This window comes from Suncus etruscus, chromosome 3 (assembly GCF_024139225.1).
Source record: "Suncus etruscus isolate mSunEtr1 chromosome 3, mSunEtr1.pri.cur, whole genome shotgun sequence".
NCBI lineage: Eukaryota > Metazoa > Chordata > Mammalia > Eulipotyphla > Soricidae > Suncus > Suncus etruscus.
The window spans coordinates 129,387,082-129,399,982 of record NC_064850.1 but is presented as its reverse complement, the minus strand read 5'-3'; the positions used below and the strand labels follow the sequence as shown (position 1 = coordinate 129,399,982).

General features: G+C 40.2%; 1 protein-coding gene across 1 annotated transcript in view; it reads right to left on the bottom strand.

Annotated features, from left to right (window-relative positions):
• The window catches only part of LOC126004460 (40S ribosomal protein SA-like), a 35,162-nt gene extending 25,982 nt beyond the window's left edge, over positions 1-9,180 (bottom strand). Inside the window, 2 exon segments of the mRNA XM_049770887.1 lie at positions 8,763-8,828; positions 8,830-9,180. Of these exon segments, the coding sequence (XP_049626844.1) occupies positions 8,763-8,828; positions 8,830-9,180 (417 nt within the window).
• Positions 9,181-12,901: the final 3,721 nt, after the last annotated feature.

The following is a 12,901-nucleotide window of genomic DNA, read 5'->3' as shown; positions in this document are numbered from 1 at the left end:
ATATACCAGTCATCAAATTGCTATAAAACAACAATTACAACACATAGCCATTAGTTTTCCCCAAACCTTGTTTGTGTGAGTCAACATCAATAGAAATGTAACTATGGGGGCTAGAGCAATAGCACAGTGGTAGGACGTTTGCCTTGCACGTGGCCGACCTGGGATGGACCCAGGTTCTATTCTGGCATCCCGGATGGTCCTCGAGCCTGCCAGGAGTGATTTCTTTGTTTTTGTTTTTGTTTTTGGGTCACACCCAGCAGTGCTCAGGGGTTACTCCCGGCTCTACGCTCAGAAATCGCCCCTGGTGGCACGGGGGACCATATGGGCTGTCGAAATTTGAACCACCGTCCTTCTGCATGAAAGGCAAAGCCTTACCTCCATGCTATCTCTCCCGCCCCCAGGAGTGATTTCTGAGTGCAGAGTCAGGAGTAACTCCTGAGCGCCATCGAGTGCAATAGTGCGTGCAACAGGTAGGACAGTTGTCTTGCACACAGCCAGCCCAGGTTTGATCTTCAGTAACCCAGATGGTCTCCCAAGCACCATGAGCAATTAAAAAAATAGAAATTAATTCCCTTAGTTAAACTTCGTGGTTTACAGAAGTTGATCATAACGCAGCTATTTTCTGGCATTCAATATTTTAATACCAATCTTTTATAACATTTCTTCTACCATTGTACCCATTTTCCCAACTTCCCCAAACTTCTACCTTGGCAGTATGAATAATTTACTCAATATTGCTTGGTACAACTAAGTGGTAATAGAACTATTGAAAAAGACCTGATTAAGAAAATTGTTTGAAAATTGTCATTTCTTGCAGTGCATACTTTCTCCTCTCCTCTTTCCTTTTCTCCCTCCTTCTTCTCCTCTTTCCTCTCATCCTCTTCCCTCCACTCCTGTCTTCTTCCATTTCCTCCCCTCACTTTCTTTTCTCTCTTCTTCCTACCCTTTTCTGTCCTTCCCTCTTCTCTTCCCTCCCTTTCCCTTCTTTCCATTACCTGTCCCTTCACTTTCCTCCCCTCCCCCTCCTCTTACTTCCCTCCACTGTCCCATCTCCCCCCTCTTCTTCTTCTCCCTCTTCTTTCCTCCATCTCTTCCCCCATTCTTTCCCTCTTCTTCCTCTTCCTTCTCTTCTTCCATCCCTCCATTCCTTTTATCTCTTTCCCTTTTATCCCTTTCCTCCCCTTCCTCTTCTTCCCCCATTCCTCTTCCCTCCTTTATTGTCCTCTTCCCTCTCAACTCTTCTCCCTTTTCCCATTGTGCTGATTAGAATGTGCACATGAGATTATAATACTCTCATTGAGGTCAGTTTTCTGCTTGCTGGATTTCCACTTCACTGATTTCTGCTCTAAGCTTTGTTATTTCCTTCTGCCTACATATTTTTTGTTTATTTTGTTGATCGATTTCTAATTTTATAAGCTTTGTTATTAAGGTTTTTTTTGTAGACCCCTTCTTTTTTTTCTGATGCGTGCTTGCAAAGCTATAAATTTTCCTCTTAGTATTGCTTTTGCTGTGTCCCACAAATTCTAATAATTTGTGTCTTCATTTGCATTTATTTCCAAAAATCTTTTTATTTCCTTTCTGATCCATTGGATGTTCAGTAGGAGCTGCTTGATTTCCAGGTGTAAAAGTTGTCTTTTCTGTGTCCCTTTGTAATTCACTTCTAATTTTAGTGCATTGTGGTCTGAGAAGGTAGTCTGCACAATTTCTATCCTCTTGATTTTATGGAGGTATATTTTATGGACCAGCATGTGGTCTATTCTGAAGAATTACTCATGTGTGTTGGAGAGAATGTGTATCCATTTTTCTGAGGATGGAGTGCCCTACATAGATCTACCAGTCCACTTTCTTCCATTTCTCCTTTCAGAAGGTAGTATATTCTGGTTGGGTTTCAGCCCGGTTTACCTATCAAGGGTTAACAGGGCAATGTTGAGGTCCTCCACTATTATTGTGTTGCTATTTATGTCTTCTTTCAGGTATGTCAACAATTATATTAAATATTTTGCGGGTCCCTCATTGGGTGTGTAAAATGGGAGTGTGATTTCTTCCTGTTGTACATATCCTTTGATTATTATGAAATGTCCATCTTTGTTCCTTATAATTTTTCTAAGTCTAAGTTTGTGTCATCTGGTTTTAATATGACCACTCTAGTTTTTTTTTTGTTTTGTTTTTTTGCGCTCTACAGTTTTTATTTTATTACTTGTATTATTTGTATCCTCCCAACCTATGTGGATACTTGCATGCAGAATATTCTCAATAAAAACTTATTGAAACTAAAAGCAGTGTACCATCCTATGTATTTTCGGTTTTAAAAATGTGGCTCTCAAAATAAATTTCAATCGTGGTTTTGGCGAGATTTGGCTCAGTTGAAAAAAAAAAAAGGTTGCCCACCACTGGACTAGACTAAACTGTGGCCTCCCATTACAATTTCGGATTACCAAACATTTGGGCATGAAGAGGTGGACTAGAAGTAACATAAGGATAGTAGTAGTAGAGGATCTATTGTGTGTATGGAGAGCTTATAGTCACTTTGTATCTCAAAACCATAAACATGAACAATACTGTAAGCATGTTACCTAAAATACAATAATATAATAATACTAATAACAATAAATAAGAAATGAAAACCAAAGTGCTTATGAGTGGGAGGATTTCATTAATAGTAAATAAACATGTGTGCTGACAATATACAGTAGTTAAATATCATTCACTGAAGAAAGTAAAGGAGTTGGAGATCACTTTAACAAGAGCCAGTGAGGCGGTAATTGCAGAGGAACCTCCTTTCATTTGTCATCTTTTTATTTATTTATTTTATTAATTACTTTATTTAAACACCATGGCTATAAGAGTGTTCATAATACATTTGTTGTTTTTTCCACAAAGTCATACAATATACAATATCCTTTACCAGTGCACATTTCCCACCACTGATGTCTCCAATTTCCCTACCATCCTCCTTTATGCCTTCTCCCCTGCCTGTCTCTGGGACATACATTTTTTTCTTTTCTCTCCTCTCTTCCACTCCCCTACTCTCTCTTCTCCTCTTCTCCCTCTTTTTTTTTTTTTTTTTTTTTTTTTTGGTTTTTGGGCCACACCTGGCAGTGCTCATGGGTTACTCCTGGCTGTCTGCTCAGAAATAGTTCCTGGCAGGCACGGGGGACCATATGGGACACCGGGATTCCAACCAACCACCTTTGGTCCTGGATCTGCTGCTTGCAAGGCAAACACCGCTGTGCTATCTCTCGGGCCCCTCTTCTCCCTCTTATTTCTCCCTCTCCCCCCATCCAGGACTAACTTTTATGAGGAAACCACTTCCTAGACTTCAGTCTCATCACCACAGAACAGAAATACAGTACTACCTTCCCCTCTGGACTGCAGAAGACCCATCTGAGAAACAGGAATGGAAAACAACTGCAGAAGTAGGACACAGGCTGTTTGCTGTTTTTCCTTGAGCAATCTTTTTTTTTTTTAGATTAGTATGCACAATTTTATATAACTAAATTGAATCATCCAGAGGAAATAAACATAGTTTTAGAATCTCACAGCCATTCAAGACTTAATGGCACTACAGACACTTAATGGCACTACAGACAATGACCTGGATTGGACAAACTAGTTTGCCTGGAGCCTAGAATTGGACTTATGCCAGGAAACTTCAGGGGTAAGGTCTCCTTGTGGTGGGCCTATGCAAATGATAATTGCCACTCTTTACAGTGCTTCTTTGACTCTAAACCTTTAAGAAACCACTTGTAAAACCATCTGGAACTGCACTTTTGTTTTTGTTTAGTTCCAATTTTCATTCTTGAATATGTTTTTTGGTGTTTTTTGCTATCTGTTTCAGAAAGTCTTGAATGGCTGTGAGATTCTAACACTCTAGCTTTTTTAAGGGAGTTGTTTGCTTGGATGATTGTCTTCCAACCTTGATTTTGAGAGTATGCTTGTTCTGACTAGTCAGGTGTGTTTCTTGTAGTGAGTAGAATGTTGGATTCAGTTTTTTTGATTCATTTAGCCACTCTGTGTCTCTTACCTGGTGTATTTAGTCCATTGACATTGAGAGATAATTTCATGGGATTTAGTGTTATCTTTATGTAGAAGATTGGTGTGTCTTTTGGTTTGTCTTGTCTTAAAGTAGACCTTTCCATTTCTCTCTTTTTTTTAAATTATCTTTATTTAAACACCATGATTACAAATATAATTGTAATTGTATGATTACAGTCATGTAAAGAACACCCCCCTTCTCCATTTCTCTTTTACAGCTGGCTTTGAGTCTGTAAAGTTTCTGAGCTGTTGTTTATCCATGAAGCTATGTATATTTCCTTCAGACCTGAAAGTGAGTCTTGCTGGGTGCAGTATTCTAGACAAAGCATTCATTTCATTGAGTTTTGTCACTATATCACTGCCTTCTGGCCTCGAAGGGTTTCTTGTGACAGGTCTGCTGGAAATCTTAAGGATGCGCCTTTGAATGTAATTTCCCTTTTTGATCTTGATGCTTTCAGTATTCTATTCCTATCTGTGGGATTCATCATTGTGACTAGGATGTTTCTTGGGGTGCTTTTCTTTGGGTCTTTTTTTTTAGCTGGTACTCTTCAGGCATGAAGAATTTGGTTGCAATCAGTCTTTAGCTCTGGAAGTTTCTCTGTAACGAAGTCCTTGACTACTGATTCTTCCTGGGGATTTTCATCATGGGTCTCTGGGACTCTAATAATTCTTATGTTGTTTCTGTTGAGTGTATCAAAGACTTCTATTTTTATCTGTTCACATTCTTTGAGAAATTTTTCCATTGTCTGATTGTTTGCTTGAAGATTCTTTTCTAATCTGTTGCATGGAGTTGTTATGCATCTCATCTTCCAGCTCACAGATTCTATCCTCAGAGTTTTTACTCTATTGGAGAGGCTTTCCAGTGAGGTTTTCATTTCTCCTACCAAGCTTTTCAGTCCTGTTATTTCAGTTTGAAGTTTTCTCATTTCTATTTTCATATCCTCTCAATTCTTCTTTGTGGTTCATTCAGCTCAATCTATACTTTGAATTCTATGAACAGCCTCTATATTTCTTCTCTAAAACCCTTATCTACTTTTTGGATCATCAGAGCTGCCATCTTCATTCTCTATACATGGTGTTGACCACTGTTGTTTCACTATTGTCAGGCTTGTAGTGTGATATTTCTACATGTTGTGTTGGGGGTTCATTGGCTAGGAGATGTGTGTGGCTGCTTCATTTTGAGGCCACACTCCTCTAGCTCTGCCCTTCATGGCCGGGAACAACTCTTCTCTTTTGCTATGCCCTCAGGAGCTATTCTGGGTGGGATAGATTATGGCCTTTGCTCATAGCAGAGCAGAGGCAGTTCAAAATGTCTCCAGTGTGCCAAAGCACACAGCAGGGATCCAGTCCTGCTTTCTAGGGTTCGAAAAGGGTTGTTGTTCTGTTCACATCTATACTTCCTGGGAATAATACACCCTGGCCACAATGCTCACATGTAATTTTAGTTGTGGTGAACATCCTCTTGGCTGCATGCCCTGAAGATCACGTGCAGTATTGTGATGTTTTGGCTTCCAAACACAGGACATGTTCAAACTGTGCACAGGGCATGTGGGTGGCCCTAGAAATGGAAAATGCAAAACTGGTCCTTTAGCCACGGAACCACCCACTAGTCCCTAAATATATAATATTTTTAGTTTATTTTTTAAGTTTATAAAAATAGGTTAATTTGGCCCATATCCTGTGGCACTCAGGGTTTACTCCCGGCTCTGTGATCAGGTATCACACCTGAAAGAACTTGAGGGAACACAAGAGGTGCCAATGATCAAACCTAAGTTTGCCGTGTATAAGGTATGGACCCTACCTGCTGTATAATCATTTGAGTGCCATTCTATTATTTTAAATTTGTTGTTGTTGGATTCTCAGGTCAACCCACATGTACGTTGTGTGATCCTACCAACTTTGTTGTTTGTGTCTGGCAGCCCTACTGCCTTCAGGCCCCAAGACCACAGGTGTTACTGACCACATTACATGTAGGTGTGGGCAAGCAGTGAAACTGAAAGATTTCAATCAGCATTAGCCTCTACTGAGAACTTTTTTATTTCCACTATCAGTCTATGAGATAACTGAATTTTGTGAATTATAGCCAAAGATGGAACAGATCCCTATTCTGCAGATTCAGAAATTAGATCTGAGGTCTCTGTTCATCCCTGTTAGGAAATGATGTAAAGTTGAGGCTAGTTTAATTATATTGGGTCATATACCAATCCAAGTAGAGGAAACAGGTTTGCAAAAAGAGATGAACATAACTTCAGTTCCTGATGTCGACTCAATTTCCTGTTTTATATCCTGCAATGCTTGGCTGAACTTCCAGCCCTTGGATTACAGTAGAGATTTGTTCATATTGATCTTTGCATATATTCTTATTATTAAAGATTACCTACCCATAATGAAAATAATACTTAAAAATAGTTATAACATAATATTTGCCTATATTTGTGATTAATTATGCTATAACTTGGAGTTTATCTAATAAGACATAATTAGACATGAAAGAATTTCTTTCTGTCACTATTTGACTAAAATTGCTTCATTGTTGATGTGGAGCTCTAAGGTACATTAGGTATCAAAACTTCTATTTTGGGGCCGACAAGGTGTCTGCCTTGCAAGCGCTAGCCAAGGAAAGGACCACAGTTCGATCCCCCAGTGTCCCATATGGTCCCCCCAAGCCAGGGGCAATTTCTGAGTGCGTAGCCAGGAATAACCCCTGAGCATCAAACGGGTGTGGCCCGAAAAAAAAAAAAAAAAAAGAAAACTTCTATTTTTTTTTTCCCTCACATTCATGACTTCTTCATTATTTAAGATGGCTTTATCTCTATCTAACAATCTCAGCCACTGGGGATGAGTAAAGGGACAAAAGGAGGATGCCTATTGTTTTTATTATTTTTTGGAGGGTCACACCTATAAAAACTCAGGGGGTACTCATGGCTTTATACTCATGAATCACTTATGGCAAACTTGGTAAATCATATGGGATGCTGGGAATGAAACCTAGATTGGCTACATGCAAGACAAGAATCTTATCCGCTGTAATATTTTGCTAGCTTCTATTTAAATTTTTTTTTAAGTTTTTTGGTTTTGGAGTCAGACACAGAAGTACTCAGGGTTTACTTCCAGCTCTGTGCTAAGAGACCATTAATGACAGGACTTGGGGGACCTATGGCTGGCAGGGATTGAATCTGAATCTACCATGGCAAGGCAAACACCCTTTTCATTATACTATGTCTCTAGTCTATACCTAGTTCTTTTAATAGCATGAAAATATATTACATGATTTCTTCTCACATTACCTTAACTGGAATCAAGTTTTATGACAAACCTAGCTAACAAGGAAACTGAGAAATACAACTTTTGGTGGAATGATATATTAATCCAAAAGCTAGGTAATTCTAATTCTAGAGAAAGAAGGGATAGTGCATACATAGGGGGTAACTTACGAGCTAAACTTCCTGCTTACTTTAAAATACAAGATACGTTTTCCTTTCATACATAAATCACACTTCCTTCTCTTTACATGAAGCAACACAAAGTTCAGTTTGGCCTCTGTATTCAGTCCAAACTCTGGGACACTTGGGTGACATGTATTGTTTCATATGATTCTACATGACTCATGTGGGCATTTCTAAAAAAACAAGATATTTGCTTTTAATATCTTCCATCTACTGAAAGAGAATTAGAAATAAAGCCATGAAAAACACTTTTTAGCAATGGAAAAAAAAGAAAAACTGAAAGAGAATTAGATATAAAGCCATAAAAATAATTCAGTAATGGAAAGAGAAAGAAAGAAAGAAAGAAAGAAAGAAAGAAAGAAAGAAAAAGAAAGAAAGAAAGAAAGAAAAGAAAGAAAGAAAGAAAAAAGAAAGAAAGAAAGAAAAAAGAAAGAAAGAAAGAAAGAAAGAAAGAAAGAAAGAAAGAAAGAAAGAAAGAAAGAAAGAAAGAAAGAAAGAAAGAAGAAAGAAAGAAAGAAAGAAAGAAAGAAAGAAAGAAAGAAAGAAAGAAAGAAAGAAAGAAAGAAAGAAAGAAAGAAAGAAAGAAAGAAAGAAAGAAAGAAAGAAAGAAAGAAAGAATGGGGCCGGGCGGTGGCGCTGGAGGTAAGGTGCCTGCCTTACCTGCGCTAGCCTAGGAGACGGACCGCGGTTCGATCCCCCGGCGTCCCATATGGTCCCCCAAGCCAGGAGCGACTTCTGAGCGCATAGCCAGGAGTAACCCCTGAGCGTTACCGGGTGTGGCCCAAAAACCAAAAAAAAAAAAAAAAAAAAAAAAAAAAAAAAAGAAAGAAAGAAAGAAAGAAGAAGGAAGGAAGGAAGGAAGAAGGAAGGAAGGAAGGAAGGAAGAAGGAAGGAAGGAAAGGAAGGAAGGAAGGAAGGAAGGAAGGAAGGAAGGAAGGAAGGAGGAAGGAAGGAAGGAGGAAGGAAAGAAGGAAGGAAGGAAGGAAGGGAGGAAGGAAGGGAGGAAGGAAGGAAGGAAGGAAGGAAGGGAGGGAGGGAGGAAGGAAGGAAGGAAAAGGAAGGAAGGAAGGAAGGAAGGAAGGAAGGAAGGAAGGAAGGAAGGAAGGAAGGAAGGAAGGGAGGGAGGAAGGGAGGGAAGGAGGTAAAGCATTTGTGTTGCATGCAAAAGGACAGTGGTTCAAATCCCGCCAATCCATTTGGTCCCCTTATCCTGCCAGGAGCGATTTCTAAGCGTAGAGCCAGGAGTAACCCCTGAGTACTGCCAGGTGTGACCCCCCCCACCAAAAAAAAATAAGATGTCTCTGGGAGGGGCTTCTGGTCAGCCCAGGTGTCAGTAACTATAAAAAAATCTCAGCTCCCAGAAAGCTGCCTGGATTTGGCTGGTGAAAGTTCCAGGAGTGAAGTGGCCAGCAATTGAAGTGGCAGCAGAAAACTTCAGCACAGCTTGCTGGCCAGTATTCCTGGATGAGATCACACTGACATCAGCTGGATTTTCAATGGCAACAATTGTTCGAGCTGCCAGCAGAAGCTTCTCCCAGGTTCTCTTCAAATTTATGATATAGATGCCATCACTTTTCCTTCTGTAGATGTATTGTTCCATCTGGAAGTCCAGGTTAGTGCCACCTAAGGGGATATCTGCTGCAAGGAATTTGAGGACATCCTTCTCCTGCATTTGCAAGACATAAAAGGCTCTGGACATTGTGAAATTTCCCTTTAAGTTACGACAGGCATCATCATGAACAATACTGTCTAGATCCCTTGCTGGGTAGCCTGGAAGGGCACCTATCATTCTTTCATGGGTTAGTACTATGGTGCTCTGAATAAAGCATACAAGTGTTCTTTTGGAAATAAACTGACAAGGCATGTGCACTGAAAATTTTAGGCTCACAGCAACTTGGATGATACTGCAAAACCTCATGTTAAGTGGAATAAGTCATTGTGAAAAGGACAACCTCAATGTCCAAAATGGGTACTTACTGAAGAAATCATACTACATCTAAGATGATCTCTCTTATCTGTGGCATGCAGAGAAACAAAACAAGGGAATATACAGTAACCAATATGAAAAGTCCTTGACTTTTGTTTGACTACAAAACTGCGGTTATTAAGCAATGTGGGGAGAAAGACCAGTGTCATCCATAGGTCACTGGTGAATATACTGCAGCTGTTTACCTTTGAAATGATGTAATGAACAGAATCATACTATGTAAAGATGGTGGACAAGAGACTATAATACAATTTTTGGAATAAAAACAATAGTGCCATGATTATTTGGTGGTGACATGATTATTATGTGGTGAAGTATAGTTAAAAATTATGTGGTTTCTGAAGAAAACTTCAAAATGCCATTGGAGAAAAAACCATTCGAATAAGCAAATGAAGCTACCATATTTCTCAATGGACAACTCAACGAAATCTACTACATTCTTCAACATGTTGTACACATGTCAGTGTTAGTAAGATTCCAGTCAAATCTCAGTTCTACTTTTGAGGAAGAAGTTCTTGACTAAACTAATTTCTCTGAAATAATGAGTGGAAAATAAGGTGATTTTTGCCAAATAATTAACAAACGTTTTGAGAGTTTGTTAAAAGCCAGGTCAAAAAAATACAAATGCCTGCTTCATATACTTTCCTCTTTGAACTTGAAAAAAGGCTTATTAATTAATTTTTTTAGGGGCCAAAGCAGTGGCACAAGCAGCAAGGTGTCTGCCTTGCAAGTGCTAACCTAGGGCAGACTACAGTTCAATCCCCTGGTGTTCCATATGGTCCCCCAAGCAGGAGCAATTTCTGAGTGTAGAACCAGGAATAACCCCTGAGCATCACTGGATGTGGCCCAAAATCCAAAAAAAAAATTTTTTTTTAATTTTTTTTTAAAAGTTCTTTTTGTTTGTTTGTTTTGGTTTTTGGGTCATATTCGGCAGCACTCAGGGATTACTAAATCCTACCTATATGCTCAGAAATCGCTCCTGGCAGGCTCAGGGAACCATATGGGATGTCAGGATTCGAACCACTGTCCTTCTGCATGCAAGGCAAATGGCCTACCTCCATGCTATCTCTCTGGCTCCTAAAAGTTTATTTTTTATAAGTTCAGAGTGATACCACAATAGGTAGTTTGCTTGTCTTGCATACTGCTGACCTGGGTTCAATCGTCAGCATCTAATATGATTCCCCAAACACACCAGGAGCAAGAGCCCAGAGTCAAGGGAAACCCCTGAGAATCTCTGGGTGTGGTCCCCCAGAAAAAATAAAAAAAAATAAAAACAAAACAAAAATCTGTGTAAGCTACTTGCAAGCAAACATCCTACCTGCTGTTCTATCTCTTTATCTTTCAGGAATTAGGAATCTTTTATTCCCTACATTTAGAGCTTCACACTGAGGACCATCTAGTACATTCTCTCCTTATTAAATGAGCCTTATAAGGTAGTTTTTTTTTTTCAGCTCTGTGTAGAAAAGGAAAAAATGAGACACAAGGTCAAACTTGTGACACAAGGTCACAAGGTCAATCTTGACAAGACAAAACTTGACAAAAATGTGACACAAGATTAAATTTAACAAGGTCAAAAAGTGAGTCAGAGGTAAAGCCTGATTTAGTCCATCTTTTTTTTTTTTGTTTTGTTTTTTGGGTCAGACCCGGCAGCGCTCAGGGGTTACTCCTGGCTCTATGCTGAGAAGTCACTCCTGGCATGCTCGGGGGACCATATGGGATGCTGGGATTCGAACCACTGACCTTCTGCATGAAAGGCAGACGCCTTACCTCCATGCTATCTCTCCAACCCCGAAGTTAGTCCATTTTGATCCATAACATTGTCTGAGGATCGAATGGGCAAGATGTGATGCCAATGGTGAAGTGCAGAGCCCAAAACACTCACTCCTGTACTTCTATATCTGCATTGGCTCCTCCTACCTGTTCCGCAAATACAGAGTGAGCTTTAGGAGCTAGCCATTCTCTGAATTCTCTCTCCCTGCAAATCCTCTTTCAGCAGAGAAAAATTACTACATCCTAGAGCTTTTTTCCCCCCAGAAGCAGATAGGATGATTTCAAAAGATTTCTGGCTGTGTTTCTTTATGATAAACTGGCTTCTGTTTCCAAAATCTTTCCCATCCCAGGGCCAAGATGACAGTCTGCCCTGAAAGAAAGAGGATTTTCCTCAGGCCAGACGAGGTGAGAGAGTTTATTTCCAAAAGAAAAAAGGAAGGGTCGGAGATATAGCACAGCGGCAGGGCATTTGCCTTGCACAGGGATAACCCAGGACTGACAGTGGTTCTAATCCCGGTATCCTATATGGTCCCCCATGCCTGCCAAGAGCGATTTCTGAGCACAGAGCCAGTAGTAACCCCTGAGCGCTGCAAGGTGTGACCCAAAACCCAAAAACCAAAAAAAAAGAAAAGAAAAAAGTAGAGGGAGGGGACTGGAAGGTAAAATACAGTCTTATTTTTTGCCACCAAGCTGTCCCCAGGGCCCCTTATACAATCTTATCTTTTCTCTCCCTTTTCTAATTGCCCTCCCTTCCCATTTTCTGTTGTTGTGATAAGTGATGACCAGCATTGTAGACTTTAGTTGACATGTGCGTATACACTTCTTTGCTGGAGATTATAATGCACTACTTGATTGTGATGCCTGGATGTGGAGCAATTCTGGGTGTGCTCTGCAATCTCTAGTCAGTAAAGTGCACAAGGAAAGTAATTGTTTTGTCACCTAGAAATCCTAAGGCTCCTGTCTTCTCCTTTTCATATTGAGATGAGGTTACATATTGTTGTTGAGGCTGAGGAGATGGAGTGAAGTTTTTCCATCAAAACTGACTTCCCAGGCCCAGAAGTTCCTATTGGTCTCCTGGGTTAGGGGAGAGACAAAGGTAGTTGGCTTGAGAACCAGGGAATTTTGTGAGTTGAAAGGTGAGGAAACCTGGCAGCAGAAGTGTGGATGAACTTACCTAGTGAGTGCTACCTGGGTGCTTTGGCATAGGTCCAATGGATGGACTGTTCTAGAGAACCCATTGTATCCTAGCCAAAACCTAAGTTACTCTTGTAAGAATCCTTAGTGCCAGCACAGCAAGCAGCAATCAAGCATGCTTGTCATCACTGCCGAAACCAGAGGCAACATGACCACTCCACATGCAAGCATCCTTCTATCCTACAAATTTCTAGAGATGTAGTACTTCTACCAGTTCTTCCAGCTAAATTGAGTTGGGGCCAGAGCAATAGTATAGTGAGTAGGGCATTTGCCTTGCATGCACCTCAGGGTGTGGTCACCAAACAAAACAAACAAACAAACAGACCTAGGGCTGGAGAGAGTGTAATATGTAAGACACTTGCCTTGCACATGTCTAACCCCAGAACTCATATGGTTCCTCAAGTCTTGCCAGGAGTGATCCTTGAGCACAAGCCAAGAGTAGGCCCTGATTACAGCCAGGTGTTTTCCC